The sequence below is a fragment of the Onychomys torridus genome, chromosome 8, assembly GCF_903995425.1.
Source record: "Onychomys torridus chromosome 8, mOncTor1.1, whole genome shotgun sequence".
NCBI lineage: Eukaryota > Metazoa > Chordata > Mammalia > Rodentia > Cricetidae > Onychomys > Onychomys torridus.
In genome coordinates this window covers 88,925,412-88,941,207 of record NC_050450.1, presented here as the reverse complement: position 1 = coordinate 88,941,207, position 15,796 = coordinate 88,925,412, and the positions used below count along the sequence as shown (strand labels likewise).

General features: G+C 43.1%; 1 protein-coding gene across 7 annotated transcripts in view; it reads right to left on the bottom strand.

The window, feature by feature from the left end:
- Window positions 1-15,587, bottom strand: part of Atp6v0a1 (ATPase H+ transporting V0 subunit a1) — a 52,500-nt gene extending 36,913 nt beyond the window's left edge. For 5 of the 7 annotated variants that reach the window (XM_036196561.1, XM_036196564.1, XM_036196565.1 and 2 more), the window contains exons 1-5: window positions 15,478-15,586; window positions 13,270-13,429; window positions 6,769-6,847; window positions 4,754-4,851; window positions 4,148-4,276 (exon numbers count right to left, since the gene is read on the bottom strand). In XM_036196561.1, coding sequence (XP_036052454.1) covers window positions 4,148-4,276; window positions 4,754-4,851; window positions 6,769-6,847; window positions 13,270-13,386 — 423 coding nt within the window. In that variant the 5' untranslated portion in view covers window positions 13,387-13,429; window positions 15,478-15,586. Of the gene's footprint in view, window positions 1-4,147; window positions 4,277-4,753; window positions 4,852-6,768; window positions 6,848-13,269; window positions 13,430-15,477 lie in introns of all 7 variants that reach the window. The other 2 variants (XM_036196562.1, XM_036196566.1) reach the window with 2 other exon arrangements.
- Between the last annotated feature and the right edge of the window lie 209 nt (window positions 15,588-15,796).

Sequence of the window (15,796 nt, the reverse complement as noted above, 5' to 3'; positions counted from 1 at the left end):
AGATAATGGGAACAATGGTTACTACTTGCTATCACATGGGTAGAAAAGGATTCTTTCAGCCTAGAAACAAATCAGCCAGCTGAAAGCAATCTGAATATTCGAATTACAACATTCCAGTGGTTCTTGGGGTGCCCATGGGCAAAATAGATAAAACTGATTGTTCCCCACAAGACTCTCCTGCTGCCTTGTGTGGTTCTCAGAACCTGGCTCTTAACTTAAGCCATGAACACTTGAGTCAGCGAGGGCTTGTGTGCTCTCAAAGGGGACAGCAACAAGAACAGCAGACTGAACTTAGATCGCACTGTCCAAAATGATAATCTGGGGCTGAGATTAAAAAAAAATTAAAAATAAAAACAATTTAAAGAATTAAAGTTAAACAGAAAGATCAAATTCTAAATACTAATTTCGCCACTCCATACTTAAGAACACCAAGTCTTAGATAGGAAAGTCAAAAACTTCTAAATGAAATGGAAGCCACAGCAACCAGAACTAAGGGACCTTATGAGAAAAAAAAAACAACAACTAAAACCAAAACCTGATCACAGGAGACCTCAGTTCTCTCTCTCTCTGTTTCCTTAAGATTTGCTTGTTTTATATGCATGAATTTGCCTATGTGTATGTCTGTGTGAGGGTGCCAGATCCCCTGGAACTGGAGTTACAGACAGTTATGAGCTATCATGTGGGTGCTGGGAATTGAACCCTGGTCCACTAGAAGTGGTCTTAATCACTGAACTACCTCTCCAGCCCCAGACCACACTTCTCTAGCAACAATAATACTGCCAAGTTCTCTAAGCCACCCATTACTTCCTCCGAGTTGCCCCTCTCCCCACTGAGAACACTGAAAGCCACACCTTCTGAAGAGCAAGGTGCTGACTGGAACTTCAGCATCTCCAGCATTTCAATATGAGCAGCATGCCCAGTCGGGCTCCGTCAGCTCCTAAACACTTTAACGGCCTAGCTACAGTAAGAAGTGACATGCCACTACTTGAGGTACTCACCCAGAGGAGATGGCAGATGGAAAAGAGAAAGAAAGAAAGCAGATGGGTGAAAAACGCAGAGGGGAAGGGAGGCGGGGATCTGCATGCCATTAACCATTACTTTCCCAGTCTTCTTTACGTTCTCATATGTTATGATGCTTATGGTAAAAGATGCAGAGAAACCTCTCCAGCTCTTACAGTTCTTCATAAGCAAGAAGACTAGAAAAGGATAATCATTAATAAATCATCTTAAATGCTCTGGGTAAGAAATGGCTACATTGAATTGACAATCATCTTAAATCATAAGAATATTCAATATATGTTTACTCTTCCCTTTCTACATACCCTGCCAATTATTATCACCAATAAGAAAAGATCATTTTCTGATTTTGCCATTTTTTTGGCGGATTACTATGAGTTATTGATTAAATTCACCAAATTATAAGAAAAGAGGAGAGGTTTGCGGTCGGCAGTGTTTGGTGCCATTTACAAACACCACAATTTCAAACATGAAGCGAAATCTCATTACAAGCTGAATTTCCAACCTCTAGGGCCCCAGCTTTGCTCACCTTTCTGTGTTGCTTAAATGTGCCCCTGCACACACAGTGTGATCACTCAGTGAGGCTTCATCCCTGGTCGGGGCAACATCACCTGCCATTGCTATTTGGCAGCAGGGCAAGGTCTATGGAGAGGGGCCTGGCTGAGACTATGGAACAGCGGCAAGAACGGGCCAGGCGCTGGCTGCCAGTGATGAGAAAAGGCACAGTGGATCCGGCCAGAGGACTGCACACTGCTGTGCCATGCTTGAAATGAAGGGGATTGGATGAAGAGCAGTGGAGAAGCTCTCACAGCCAAGGCCTAACGCTCAACGCATCTGGGAGATTGGGTCTGGGGCAGCTTTGCGTAAGAAAGAGAGAACGGCCCACCACGGATAGGGCACCATGGATAGGGCACGGAGGTCATAAAGACTGGGAGTCTCTTTGCAAGACTGGCACTTCATGTTTAGACTTAATAACCATACAACAAAAATAAAGTCCCATTTATAGTCTTTACTTTCTGCCTGTTTTTCTTTTTCTTTCTATTTTTTCTTAGAGAGGGTCTTACCTAGTTTAGTCTGGACTCAAACCCTCTATGAATCCGAGGCTTGCCTTGAATTCTTGGTCCTCTTGCCTCCATCTCTCAAATGCTGGGGTTATAGGCATGCACCATCACACCCCACTCCTAATGTACTAAATGGTTCATCTTATTTTTGCTGGACTCTTTTGGGGGCATTGGGAGGGGAGGAGGTTTCACTACATAGCTTAGGTTGGCCTTGAATTGGCAATCAGGAAAATCTCAAATTCAAGGCCAGCCTGGGCTATATAGTGAGCTCCAGTCTCCCATATAAAGGCAGTATAAATAGTAAAAGAAGCTTCAAATGAATCTAAAAGTAGCTGAGCTTTGACTGTGAGGCCAGGAAGGATACACCAGGGTAGCTTGGACACATTTAGGAAAGTACAAATCTGTGAGCAGGGCTTTTCCCGATACAACCAAATGACATAGCCTTTGAATGAAGGGACTGGGTCTTTCACAACCTGTACCTCACAAAGAGTAAGTGCTCATTATGTACTCCAGGAATTAACAGGTAAGAATACACTGTGATACGCAGGCAGTGAGCATCCTGGGATCTCACATTTGGTGGAATCACATGATGTATGTGGCTTTGCCAGTGGCTAGGATCCTAAACACTTACAGAAAGTTGATCTCATTGTTTCACATCTTCTAAAGTGATCAGGCTCAAATTTCTCAACTTGGGGAACAAACAAATATTCATAGGGGATTTCTCTTATTTTATAACTGAATCCTACTCTTGGGAAGACTAGTAGTTAAATTCATATGAACTTTTCTCATTTCCAAGTCTCCCCAGACTCTGAATTCACATGACTTGTCCAAATCAAATCCACAGTTCCTGAGGAATGTATTACTTCCTCAGCAGATTTTTTTCTAGATAGTGGTTTTCAAAAAAGAATGCCTGAGTTAAAACACATTAAACAGCTAGCTGGGCCTTGCCCGCAGGGTTTCTAACTCAGTAGGTCTGCAATGCGGGCTTATCATTTACATTTCTCACGAGGTTGTTGATGCTGGTTGGAAATCTTAAGAACTATAGAGGACTGGTCTCTTCTTGAGCAATGCAGTTTTGAGTAGAGTCTCATTATGTAGCCCTGGCTGTCCTGGAACTTGGTTTGTAGACCGGGCTGGCCTTGAACTCATAGAGATCTGCTTGCCTCTGCCTCCTGAGTGCTGAAATTAAAGGTGTGCGCCACCACCCAACTATATCTAAAATCTCTGTCAAAGGTTTTTTGTCAAGCAAAGGAAACTAACTTTATGGGTGGAACACAGTGACAGTAACTAGGGTGATGTATGAAGTGTCTAATGTTTGGTTGGCAAAGATACCTATCACAAAGAGCACTATCAATATTTTAGGCCATCAGAAAAACCACATGCAGGTTGGAGCTAATGTTCCTTCCCAAGGTTAATTAGGAGAAGGAACCATTCTACAATTCTGAACTAATTCTTTCAAGGGGGTGGGGGTCTCCTTGGCAAACTGTCATCTGGCAATTCAGTACTTTTATATTTAGCCAGCGAAAACTTAGTAACATTTTTCCTTATAAGAAATAAACTGTGTCTATGGGAAAATTCAAACTAGGATCATACCAATACCAATAGGACAACAATGAAACCTTAGGAAAACCAGTGACATGAGATCTAAGTGCTGAGAAGAATTCCCAAAGGTTGGTGAACAAAGTAACTTGATGACTTAAGGTCTGGAGATTGAAACCTCACTGTAATTTTGTGCACAACCAGGCACTTGTTCCTGCAACTTCATATCTTATACTTACCTTATAACATATAACTAGAAATGTCACAGAAATATGTCAACTAACTATCAACCTTAGATTCCTTCCCCCTGCTTGAGATGAAAGTTTGTAGAAGATGTGAAAATACGTGAAACCATGGCTGGCTGTGTACTGCATGGAAAATGGAACACAACCTCACATTCTTCAACTAAAATGGTGCAAAGACAGAAGTGCTTCCAAACTAGCAACTTAAAATAACTATCGGAATAAAAACATGGCCCACTTGTGCAGGTGTACCAGCTGCTCAAGTACTAGAAGAAACAATAGTCTGACCTCATCAAAAAACTGCTGAGTTTTGCGAAGTATGAATTTTAATTCAGTCAGTTCCAAGAAGTTTCTCTTCAGAGCTTCCTGGTTTGTGTTGATTTCCTTCAGCTCATTTTCAATCTTCTCAAAATTGGCCTAGAGTGTAAAAAAGAAAGCTGTTAATTCAAAGCTCCCTGTGCTTCTCTAAAGGACTGAATTTACTCCCCAGACCTGTTGCCATGGTAACGTATTAGTGATAGCTACCCAGCCAATGATTCTGAGAGCAACTTTAAGCAAAACATCTCTCTCAAACAAGCCTTTATTTGTCTACAGGTTCCACTGTACACTCACTCTGAGTTTCTTGAAAGGGTTCAAACACTCAAAAATATCAAAAGCTCATTGGCTATTCATTTTGTATGTGAGGGTCATTGGCTAACAAGGGACCGCTAAACCAGTAAGTATTAATTTGGTGGCATATTATAATATGCTATCTCTGTGTGAGACGCTGTTTGACACCTAGAAGAATTTACAATGAAAGGCATCGCTCACAAGGTTGACAAGAATGACTTTATGCCAGTCGCTCAGGAAGGCCATACCTGCATTTATGTAGAGAGTTATTTGAGAATTGTTTACCTCTAAGTCGATCATGTCCCGGGGGAAGGGCACCTCTGGGTTTTCACCAGTGTCCATAATTGGGATGTTTGCTTTTCTTATCTCTTTCTCCACAAATCCTAAAATGATAGTCAGAGCACTCACATGTAGTGTATATGGCTGGAATTCTCATTATTTCAGAAAACACACACACACACACACACACACACACACACACACACACACACACAAACGCCTGGCTAAAAAGAGCTTCATCCTAGAAAGAAGTAACAAACAAAAGCAGCACCTTTTTCTCTCCACACTTTTCCTTCTCACACTTTATACTCTCTAAAGCTATCCCAAGGAGAGTGGTCATACCCATGGCTGTTTCCTTTCTCGCCTTTGCTGTTGTTTTGAGAATGACTGTGAACTACCAAGTCTCTCCATTTCTACCTGTGATTCTGGGCATACACAGCCAGGTCTAGCTTTCTCGGAGTTTAAAACTGGCTTGTAACCAGTTCACTTCTCCACCCTATGTGACGTGCTTCCTTCAGGTATGACAGCTCTCTCTGCAGGTATTATTGGTCAATCAAAGCTCCAGAAGAATACAACATTAACAGGGCATTTGACACATAACATTATTGAAATAATTCTAAGTCAAAAGATTCATTTAATTTAGAAACAATTGGGTCATTTTTTTTAAAATCAAAAGCCAAAAAATAAGCATTAAAGGACCCAAAACTCCAAAAGAGAAAAGTGTTTCCATGACAACTGACCTTTTTGTTTGTTTGTTTGTTTTAAAGAATATGGTCCATTTTATCTATTGGCTTGGTAGAGTGGCAAGATCATGGGTTTAGAGCCATACAGAATGACCTAGTTTCAAATGCTGACTCTATTATGATGGCTTATGTTCTTGGGTATGTCAAGGAAGTCACAGGCCTCTTAGTCCTCACATGAGGTATTGCCTGTCTTTTTTTTTTTTTTTTTTTTTTTGAGGCAATGTCTATGCAGTCCAAACTGGCGTGGAACTCACAGGAATTGTCTGCCTCTGAGTGCTGGGATTAAAGACATATGCCACCACACCTTGAAGGCATGTTGTGGGGAATTAATGGAGTTTTTAATCACTCATCAGCACCCTAGCCTTCAGTAAAGCCTTAGTAAATGTTCTGTTTTTTTCATAAACTGCTCAAATGAAAAGGTGGCCCAGTTGATACCTAAATTTGTTAGTATTCTGAGTCCTATCTTTTAGAGTTCTATAACATGGTTCTGCTGTTTAAATCCGACCAGAATTTAATCATCATGGCATATACAGGTAACCACAGTATTCCAGAAGCCACGGCAGAAGGATGACTGCCTGGGATAGGGACCCAGAATTCTAGGTCAGCCTGAGCTACACAATGTTAAAAAGAAGTCTGGTGAAAAAACAGCCACACTGTTCTCAGCTTGTCATTTGAACAGTGCTACCCTTAAGCACTACCTAGCCAAACCTCATAAAATCCATTTATATACAAGAAGTTCATTTTAATATCATGGTTGCAGATTTTTTCCCTTCTCCTTTTTCAAGTCTTTTTAACAAGTTTATTTTGTGTATGTGCACATGCATGTATGTGTGTGTATAAGTGTATGTAAGTATGGGCGCTCATGTGGAGGTCAAAGGACAACTTTTGGGAGTTGGCTCTCCCCTTGCACCCTGCTGAGGCAGGGGCTTGCTCCTTGCTTCTGCTGCCCATGTACTCTGGCTAGCTGGCCTGCAAGCCTCTTCCTCCCACCTCACTGTAGGAATGCTGAGGTTTCCGATGTTGTTTGTTGGATACACTGCAGAGAGACAACAGGCTGGTTGGTACCTACTGGCAGCCATATCTATTTTTTCACACAGGTTCCGGGATTGAACTCAGATCTTCAGACTTGCATGGCAAGTGCCTCTACCTGTGAAGCCGTCTCCCTGGCCCTCTTCCCTCTTCTATTGTCCTGTTTTATCCTCTACTGAGAGGACTAATGACTCATGTAAGACAAGCAGCTCACTATAGGAACGTTATCTGAGACCAGATTGTACATACGAAGCTTTCGATCCATTTCTTCACATCTTCTAACTTCATTCACAAATTTCCTCTGGAAAACATTCACATCTGGATTTAACTGAAAAACAAGAACACAATAAGCAGACTTCAAACACCGAGACTATATCATGTTGTAGAATATTCCTTTACACTGTGTGAAGATGTGTCACTGGGATTGGTTTAGTAAAGAGCTGAATGGCCATTAGCTAGGCAGGAAGAGGTTAGGTGGGACTTCCGGAGGCGGAGAGCTCTGGGAGGAAGGAAGGCAGAGCAAGACTTGAAGGAAGTAGCAGCAGTACAGAGCCATGTAAAAGAACGTAGATTAAAAGACATGCGTTAATTTAGCTTATAAGAACTAGTTAGGAACAAGCCTAAGCTAAAGCCGAGCTTTCATAATTAATAATAAGTCTCTGTCATTTTTTTTGTGAGCTGGCAGACCAAAAAGAAAAATCCATCTACAACATCCTGTTTTATAAACAACACATCCCATAAATGGAAACTTCATTTTGTGCCAGTGTATAATGCAACTCTAATCGAAACTGTCCATTCATCCATATAAAGGGCTTTGTGCCTGCCACACAGGATGGAGACAAATCAGCCCAAGTGGTGAATGCCTTCCTCCCCGCCACCTGGAACTTAGGCAGCCATGGCATAGGTACTCTGTCTGGTCTCCTCTCCCTTCCCAAGCAGAGGGGACAGAAAGCAAATGCCCGTTCTTCTGGCCCAGGTTGTCACCTTCCGGTGACAGTCTGATTTATTCATTCACTAAAGCCACACCATAGGAAGTGTCACTTGACACCTGCTAGAATGGCTTTCACAAGAAAGAGGGGAGCCAGGCTTCATGGTACATGATGTGATCCCAACAAAATCGATTAGAAGTTCAAAGCCAGCCTGGAGAGCAAAGCAAGTTCTAGGCCAGCCTGGGCTACATAGCAAGATCGTGTCTGAAAAGATGAGAGACATGGATGGATTCATGAGGATGTCGACAAGAGAACTCTAGTGTATTATAGATTGATTGGTACAGTCATGTGGAAAACAGGGTAATTCCTGGGGAAAGAACAAAACCAAAAATCCTTAAAAAAAAAAAAAAAAAAAAAAAAAAAAAAAAAAACTACCAAGAGATGGGGATGTAGCTGACTGGGAAACTCCGACTTTACCTAGTATGCACAGACACCTTGGTGCAATCTCAGCAGGGAGTGGGTAGAACTGCCATACAATCCAGCAATCCCACTTCTGGGTACACAGAAGAACTGAAATCAATATGCAGGGCTATTCCCAGTAACAACTATGTAGAATCAACCTACCAAGAGATGTATGGACGAAGACAACATGGAATGTTATACTAAGTGAAATACACCAGGCACATTGCTTCTTACCTACAGGGAGAATTTCATTTTACTATTTATTAAAAGGTTTTCTTTAAGAATTTTATGAGTATAGATGGACGGTGTGTCTACATGTATGTTTGTGCACCATGTGCATACAAGGTGCCCTCAGAGGCCAAGAGGGTATCAGATCCTCTGGAACCCGAATTGGAGATGGTTGCAAGCCGCCATGTGGGTGCTGGGAATCAAACCTGGGCCGTCTGGAAGAGCAGCCAGCGTTCTTAGCCTTGGAGCCATCTCTCCAGCCCCTACACGTAGAATTTTAGACGTCGGAACTCATGTAAGTTATGAGATGGCTACCAGAGAGGGAGACAGAAAGGAGGTTTGGTGGGTAGAAGAAAGGATAGGTCAAAGGTCACAAACTTTCAGATAGGCAGATGAGGGGGGTTGCGGGGGTAGGGAGGAAGAGGCAACTTGGTCAGAGAATAAAAAGTTTGAGCTACTAGGGATACCTCTTTTTACACTAAGCACTTGGTGCACATATGAGTGTGTTCACGTGGGTGGGTGCATGTTTGCCATAGTGCCCACGTGGATGTGAGAGAAGTTGCAGGGGTTGATTTTCTCCTTCCATGTGTGGGTTCCAGGGACCAAACCCATGCTGTCAGTCTTGACAAGAAGCGCCTTTACCTGCTGAGCCATCTTGCTGACTCCGGAAATGCATTTTGTGTGTGTGTGTGTGTGTGTGTGTGTGTGTGTAGGTACCCACAGAGATGAGATGTTCTGAGTCCATATGACTGGAATGATGTGAAACTGGAAACCAAATGTGGTTCCTCTGGAAGAACAGCACGTGCTTAACCACTGGATCATCTCTCCAGCCCAGGAATAGTTTTCAACTACTGCAGGGTAGGCAAGCCAGCTCAGCGCGGAAAGGTGCTTGCCTGGGGCCAGTGCAAGCCTGGTGATCTGAGTACAGCTCTGGGAACCTACATAAAGCTAGAGGGACAGCATCAACTCCAAAAAGCTGTCCTCTCACCTCTGCACATGTGACACACACACCCCACCACCACCAATACTATTAATAATTAATAAATAAAACCTAAAACAAGCTGGGCAGTGGTGGTGCACGCCTTTAATCCCAGTACTCGGGAGGTAGAGCCTCAGTTCCATCAGAAACTAGAGATCATTTTGGGCTACAGGAGACTGTCTCAAACAAACAAACAAAGCTGGACTTGGTACAGGCCTTATAATCCCAGCTATTCAGGAGGCTGAAATAGGATTCTCAGTTCAAAGCTAGCCAGGGCTGCAGTGCAAATTTAGGACCAGCATTTACAATTTAGTAAGACCCTGTCTCAAAGTAAAAAGGACTGGGAATGTAGTTCACAGGCAGAACACTTGCCTAGTACTCATGAGGACCTAGGTCCAATTTCCAGCACCAAAAATAAATAAATACATAAACACATACATGAGTGAGTAAATAAATAAATGGTATGGTAGTGCCTTTCTCAAAAGTAATAAAAGGAGGGCCAGGCAGTGGTGGCGCATGCCTTTAATCCCAGCACTGGGGAGACAGAGCCAGGCAGATCTCTGTGAGTTCGAGGCCAGCCTGGTCTACCAAGTGAGTTCCAGGAAAGGTGCAAAGCTACACAGAGAAACTCTGTCTCGAAAAACCACAAAAAAAAAAAAAAAAAGTAATAAAAGGAGCTGGAAAGGGTTCTGGAAATTGAACTCAGGTCCCCCAAAGACTATCAAATACTCTTAACTTCTCTCTAGTCCCTTGGTTGGAATTTTTAAGACAAGGTCTAATATATAGCCAAGATAGCCTTGAACTTGGTATGTAGCTGAGGATGACCTTGAACTCCTGATCCTTCTGTCTCTACTTCCCAAGTGTGAGGATTATAGGAGTGCACCACATTGTCCTACTCAGTCATAGCAGTTATAAGAGGCAACAGGGGCTGGAGAGATAGCTCAGAGGTTAAGAGCACCGACTGCTCTTCCAGAGGTCCTGAGTTCAATTCCCAGCACCCACATGGTGGCTCACAACCATCTGCAGTGAGATCTGGCACCCTCTTCTGTATACATAATAAATGAATAAAAAATCTTAAAAAAAAAAAGAGGCAACAGTACAACTTGCTACATAGCCCAGGATATCCCTGAGCAAACATAGCCTTCTGCTTTTGCCTCCCAAGTACTGAAAGATTAAGAAATCAAGATGCATACAAAGAGACACAAGTTATAAAGGAAAGAAAAAAATACTTTTGCTATTGAAACTTAGGCTCAGCAGTTAAAAACAGTTGTTGCTCTTCCAGAATACCGAAGTTCAATTCCCAGTACCCAGCTGGGCAGTGGTAGTGTACACTTTTAATCCCAGCACTTAGGAGGCAGAGCCAGGCAGATCTCTGTGAGTTCGAGGCCAGCCTGGGCTACAAAGCAAGATCCAGGACAGGCTCCAAAGCTGCACAGAGAAACTCTGTCTCAAAAAAAACAACAAAAAAAGCTATTCCCAGTACCCCCATACATGGTAGCTCACAATGGTCTGTAACTCCAGCTCCTGACAGAATCTGGCCCTCTCAGGCACCTGCACTCACACTCACATACAAACACATACAAGTATACATAATCAAAACTAAACTTTAAAATATTAAAAAATAATAAATAGGCTGAGTATAGTGGTACACACCTTTAATCCCAGCACTCCAGAGGTAGAGTGGGATTGCTGTGAGTTCAAGGCCAGGCTGGTCTACATAGGGAGTTCCAGGACAGCCAGGGCTACACAGTGAGACCCTATCTCAAATAATAATAATAATAATAATAATAATAATAATAATAATTAATAATAATAATAATAATTTTAAACTTTTAAGTAAAACAGTCTGGGAAATAGGGAAACAGGATAGTCACACAGCTTTCAAAAGTATCATCCCAGATTACTTATTAATTACACAGGGGTTAAGATACTTTTACAATGGAGAAACCTAAGAAATAATACCTTAATTAAGTGATCAAATTTATCTTTAATAATAGAGCAAGGAGCCAGGTGGTGGTGGCACATGCCTTTAATCCTAGCACAGGGGAGGCAGAGCCAGGTGGATCTCTGTGAGTTTGAGGCCAGCCTAGTCTACAGAGTGAGATCCAGGACAGGCTCCAAAACTACACAGAGAAACCCTGTCTGGAAAATAAATAACAAACAAACAAGTAAGTAAGTAAAATAATAGAGCAAGGCTGAGGACATGGCTCAGTCAGTAAAGTGCCTGCCATGGAAACATGAGGACCTGAGTTCAATCCCTAGAACCCACATAAGAAAACGCCAGGCTCTAGGTTCGGGGAGGAAACCCTGTCTCAAAAACTAATGTGGAGCCAGGTAGCAGTGGTGGACACTTTTAAATCCCAGCACCTGGGAGGCAGAGCCAGGTGGATCAATGGGAGTTCGAGGTCAGCCTGGTCTATAGATTGAGTTCCAGGACAGCCAGGGCTACACAGAAAAACCCTGTCTGGAAAAACAAAACAAAACTAAGGAGGAAACTAACTGAGGAATATATCCAATATTGACCTCTTTACAGGCATGTGTACACATGTGCACATTCAAGTGTACACAAACAAGTACACACACACACACACACACACACACACACACACACACACACCCGGGGCTCACTAAGGAGGCTGGGCTGTCCGGCTAGCACACTCCAGGGATCTATGTCTCAGTTTCCCTTGTGCTGGAATTGCAAACCTGTGCCACCATAGCCACCTTTTTAGAGCTACGGACTCAGTGAAGGTTGCTATGTGGCAAGTACTTTATCAACTAAGATGTTACTATAATAACCTCTTAGTTATAATAACCATGTATCTCTGGCTGGCCTAGAACTCACTGTGTAGACAATGTTGGCTTCAAATTTATGGTTATCCTCTTGTCTAGACCTCCCAAGCACTATTTGAGGGTTTGAGAAGTGAGTTATCATGTCTGGCTTTTTTTTTTTTTTTTTTTTTTTAAAGGCAGATTTATTGAATACACAGAGAGAGCAACAAGTAGTGCCAGAAGAACCATCTGCCAGGGAAGAACTTGACAGTTCACCAACTCCAGGACCTTTATTAGTTAATCCTACCCATTTCTGATCACTCTGGTATAATTCACCCACTCATCCCAACCAACCTGCACAGGCACTAAAGATTCAATCATGAGTAACAACAGAGAATGTCCTTGTCTTCATGGGGCTTAGATTATTGTGAAGAGGGAGGTTAGTCAACTGTTTCCATGGATAAATGTGAAATCATGACCATTATGAATGCTATGAAAAGTACCTGGAACTCTGAGAATGCAGGAGCTGAGTCAGGGACCCTCCTGACTACCCATACTTTTCATTTGCATGCACAGTATCTTCTTACTCAAATTATAAACTCCTAGAGCATATTTTTAAAAAATCTTAGACTGTCTTTTTTGTTCTGAGATCCTTTCCAAGTGTCCAAACAGTGAATTACTAGTATATACTTACATACTACATAAGTTCTGTGTATGTATATAGCTGCCTCAGATTTTTTTGAAAAAACTTTTAGATCTTACTGCATGGAAAAACTACATTTTTTGTTGTTGTCTTAAATATCAGGCTGTGATGTTAAGAAGACCCAAATAAAGTAAAAGATTAGTGTGGCATCCTCTGCCAGCATTCCTAACAATCACCTTGAGAGTAATTAAAATAGTTTTCTTTTTTTTTTCCTTCCTCAGACAAGGTCTCATGTAGCACAGGCTGGCCTTAAACTTATTATATAGCCAAGGATGACTTTGAATTCATAATACTCCTATATGTCCGAAGCGCAGGGATCTCAGGCCATTTGCCATCCATCATGATCAGTTTGTTTTTGTTTTGAGTTTTTTGTTATTGTTGCCTCCTTCTTCTATACAAGGTCTCACTCTGTAGCTCAGGCTCATCACCTTATTGCCTCAGTGCTAGCATTATAGGAATGAACTCCCATACCCAGCTAAGGATGTCTGTCCAAGGAAGAATTAGTAAAAACCATAGAAGGGTTGGCTGGAACCATTTCTACCACCAGGAAGACAAAAGACAACTTGAAGTTTACCAACACTAAGCCAGTGCTATGATGTTACTTTGCAAACAAAAGACAGTTAAACATAACAAACAGAACAGTTCGATGGTGATCTAAAAACAGTCTGGCTTCCACTTACATCGCGAAACTGAACCTTTCCAAGTTCTCCCAATTCACTGACGCAACAATAAGCAGCTTCTGACTGTAGAAAGAGCTGGGCCAGCGTCATCTCCTCACTCCGGAAAAGCTCCCCCATGTTGGCAGAGAGTAGTGGGCAAGTATCTGTGGCTCACTCCAATCTGAGGCAAGAGAGAAAAGTGACATGACTTGGGAATTAACCTCTGGGACCAAGACAAACTATAACCCAGGTGAGGTCCTTTATTTCTTGTGTGCCCTGTGAGAAGTCTTGCTATCTGGCTCAGAAAGGTGCACAAGAGAAACTGCAAAATGCCATTATTAAATCCTAGACTACAGAGTCTAGACAAAGAGTCACTTCCTTTATAATTAACATCAGGACTGACTGACAGTATTTGGGGCAACACAAAACCAAGGCATATATGCAGATTAAGGACAGAGCTGGGAACTCCAAAGAGCTCTGTAATATGACACAGTGGCATCCACAGTATCTGGAGGTTTTGTTTTGTTTTGTTTATATAACCTATGCTAGTCTCAAACTCAGCATATAGTGGAAGTTGGCCTTGAACTCCTGATCCTCCTGCCTCCACCTCCTTAGGTGCTGGGATTACTGGAATACACCAACAAACCCAGGCCTTTTTGTTGTTACTATTTGATTTTTCACACTTGACAGAATTTTCTTGCTAAAAAGGGTCCTCTTTGTTGTTCCATTTTGGGTTTGTTTTGTTTTGTGAGTAGGAAACAACAAAAGACTTTAATTACCATCTTATATAATGGATGTGCCTCGCTTTCCCTCCTCGACTGACAATACCCACTTCCAACATCCAAAATCCCCAGTACTATCCTAAAGCTATGGTTAAAGAGATCAAGCTTCCAAACTCCTGGGAAAACAGTGTTCCTCTCCTAAGGAATCCCAATACATAAACATCATTTTAAAAAGACAATGGAGCCCACCACAGTCAGCTCAAATTCAACTCAGGCATGACAGGAACACGTTGGTAATGACAAAGCACTTTTAACAAGCCAGAGGAAAAGCCTTCCACCTCTGCATCTTTCTATGTCTCATCCCCATCCTCAACACAACTGCCTCTTCCATCTGTCCCATCTCCCCGGTGAGCCAGTGAAGACTTCCGTTCAGGTCAACAACTGGCGCTATCAGTGGTACTGAAATTGCAATTATTTATTCTCGATAAGCTCACGTTCAGCTCAGGTACAGCACGGTCTGCAATATCTAATGTCAACAGATCATACACTACATTATTTTTAATGTCATAAATATTCCATGTTGATTGACAGGTGAGACGGACATTGCAAAGAAGATTTGCTCTTCGGGAAGGCAGGAAGACATTTTGAGGAACCCGAACAACAAATCCTTTCTGCATTTGATGTTCTCAAGGACAGCAAGACAACACACTCTACTAAAGCAAGGATTTCTCAAGAGATTATGCGGGTTGACTTAAGACTGCATATCTGAATCACCCACAGGAGCTATTACCAGTCCTCTCCACCTTGAACGAGGAGAGACGCCACAACCTCAAAATCTATGAAATCATGTCTGATCGGCATAGACCAGGAGCTGCCAGGGATGACAGCCTCTAATGAGTTGCCGCCCTCCTCCTGTTCCTTCATGATTACACACCTCTCTAAGACTCTCTCTACCCCCCATTAAAACCAAACACAAAACGCATTTGGAGAAGCGGTTTCTGGGGGTCGCGAAATGAAACACGAACAAAGAATAATTCTGCAAAAGTGTGTGTGTATGTGTGGGGTCCAAACAAAAGGTCCTCCCTGGAGGACTCTATCTCGCTCGGGTTTTCCAATCCCCCCTTCCAAGCAGGGAGCATTTATCTGCTTCATTTCTGGGCTGCACAGTGAGAAAGCAGAAATTCTCTGGACTAGGCACAACCTGTCTTCAGGGTAAGAGAGAAATCCCCAAATTCTAAGACCCTTTAAGAAATCCCCTCCGATTCCTCTGCCTATCCGATCTCCTCTATCATGTCGCCTCCCCCTCCCGGGTCCTCCCTGGGCAGTGGCCCTCCGGTTCCTCTGCCCCCAGGAAAGGTGTCTGAAGAGGGGGATGAGTCTCCCCATATTTCTCTCAGAGACCTAAGACCCCTGCTAATTCTTCTGACAAGCGGCCGAGGTATCGGAGTGCGTCCCCTTATGCCGGTGAAGGCCGCTCTGGGACGCGCTTTCTACAACCCTCACTCACCTCTGGCCTGCACCGCCGCTGCGACCGCAGCCGCCGCAGCAAAGCCCCCGGCTCAGGCAGAGCAGAGTTCCGAGGAGCGTACGCAAGCAAGGCTCCGCCCCCACGCCACCACAGAGTCCCGCCCCCAAGATGACTTCATCTCAGTTGACCAATGGGATGCTGCCCCTCCCGGGCTGCCGCAGTGCAGAGTCCAGGGGGCTCGGGCGAGTCTTGCTGTGCAGACGCCATCTTAGTTCCGGCGTTGTGATTCCTAACCCGGAATGTTTGGAATCGTCAGTGCTGGGCGTGTGACTCTTTGAAGTGTTTGGCTTCTGAGCCT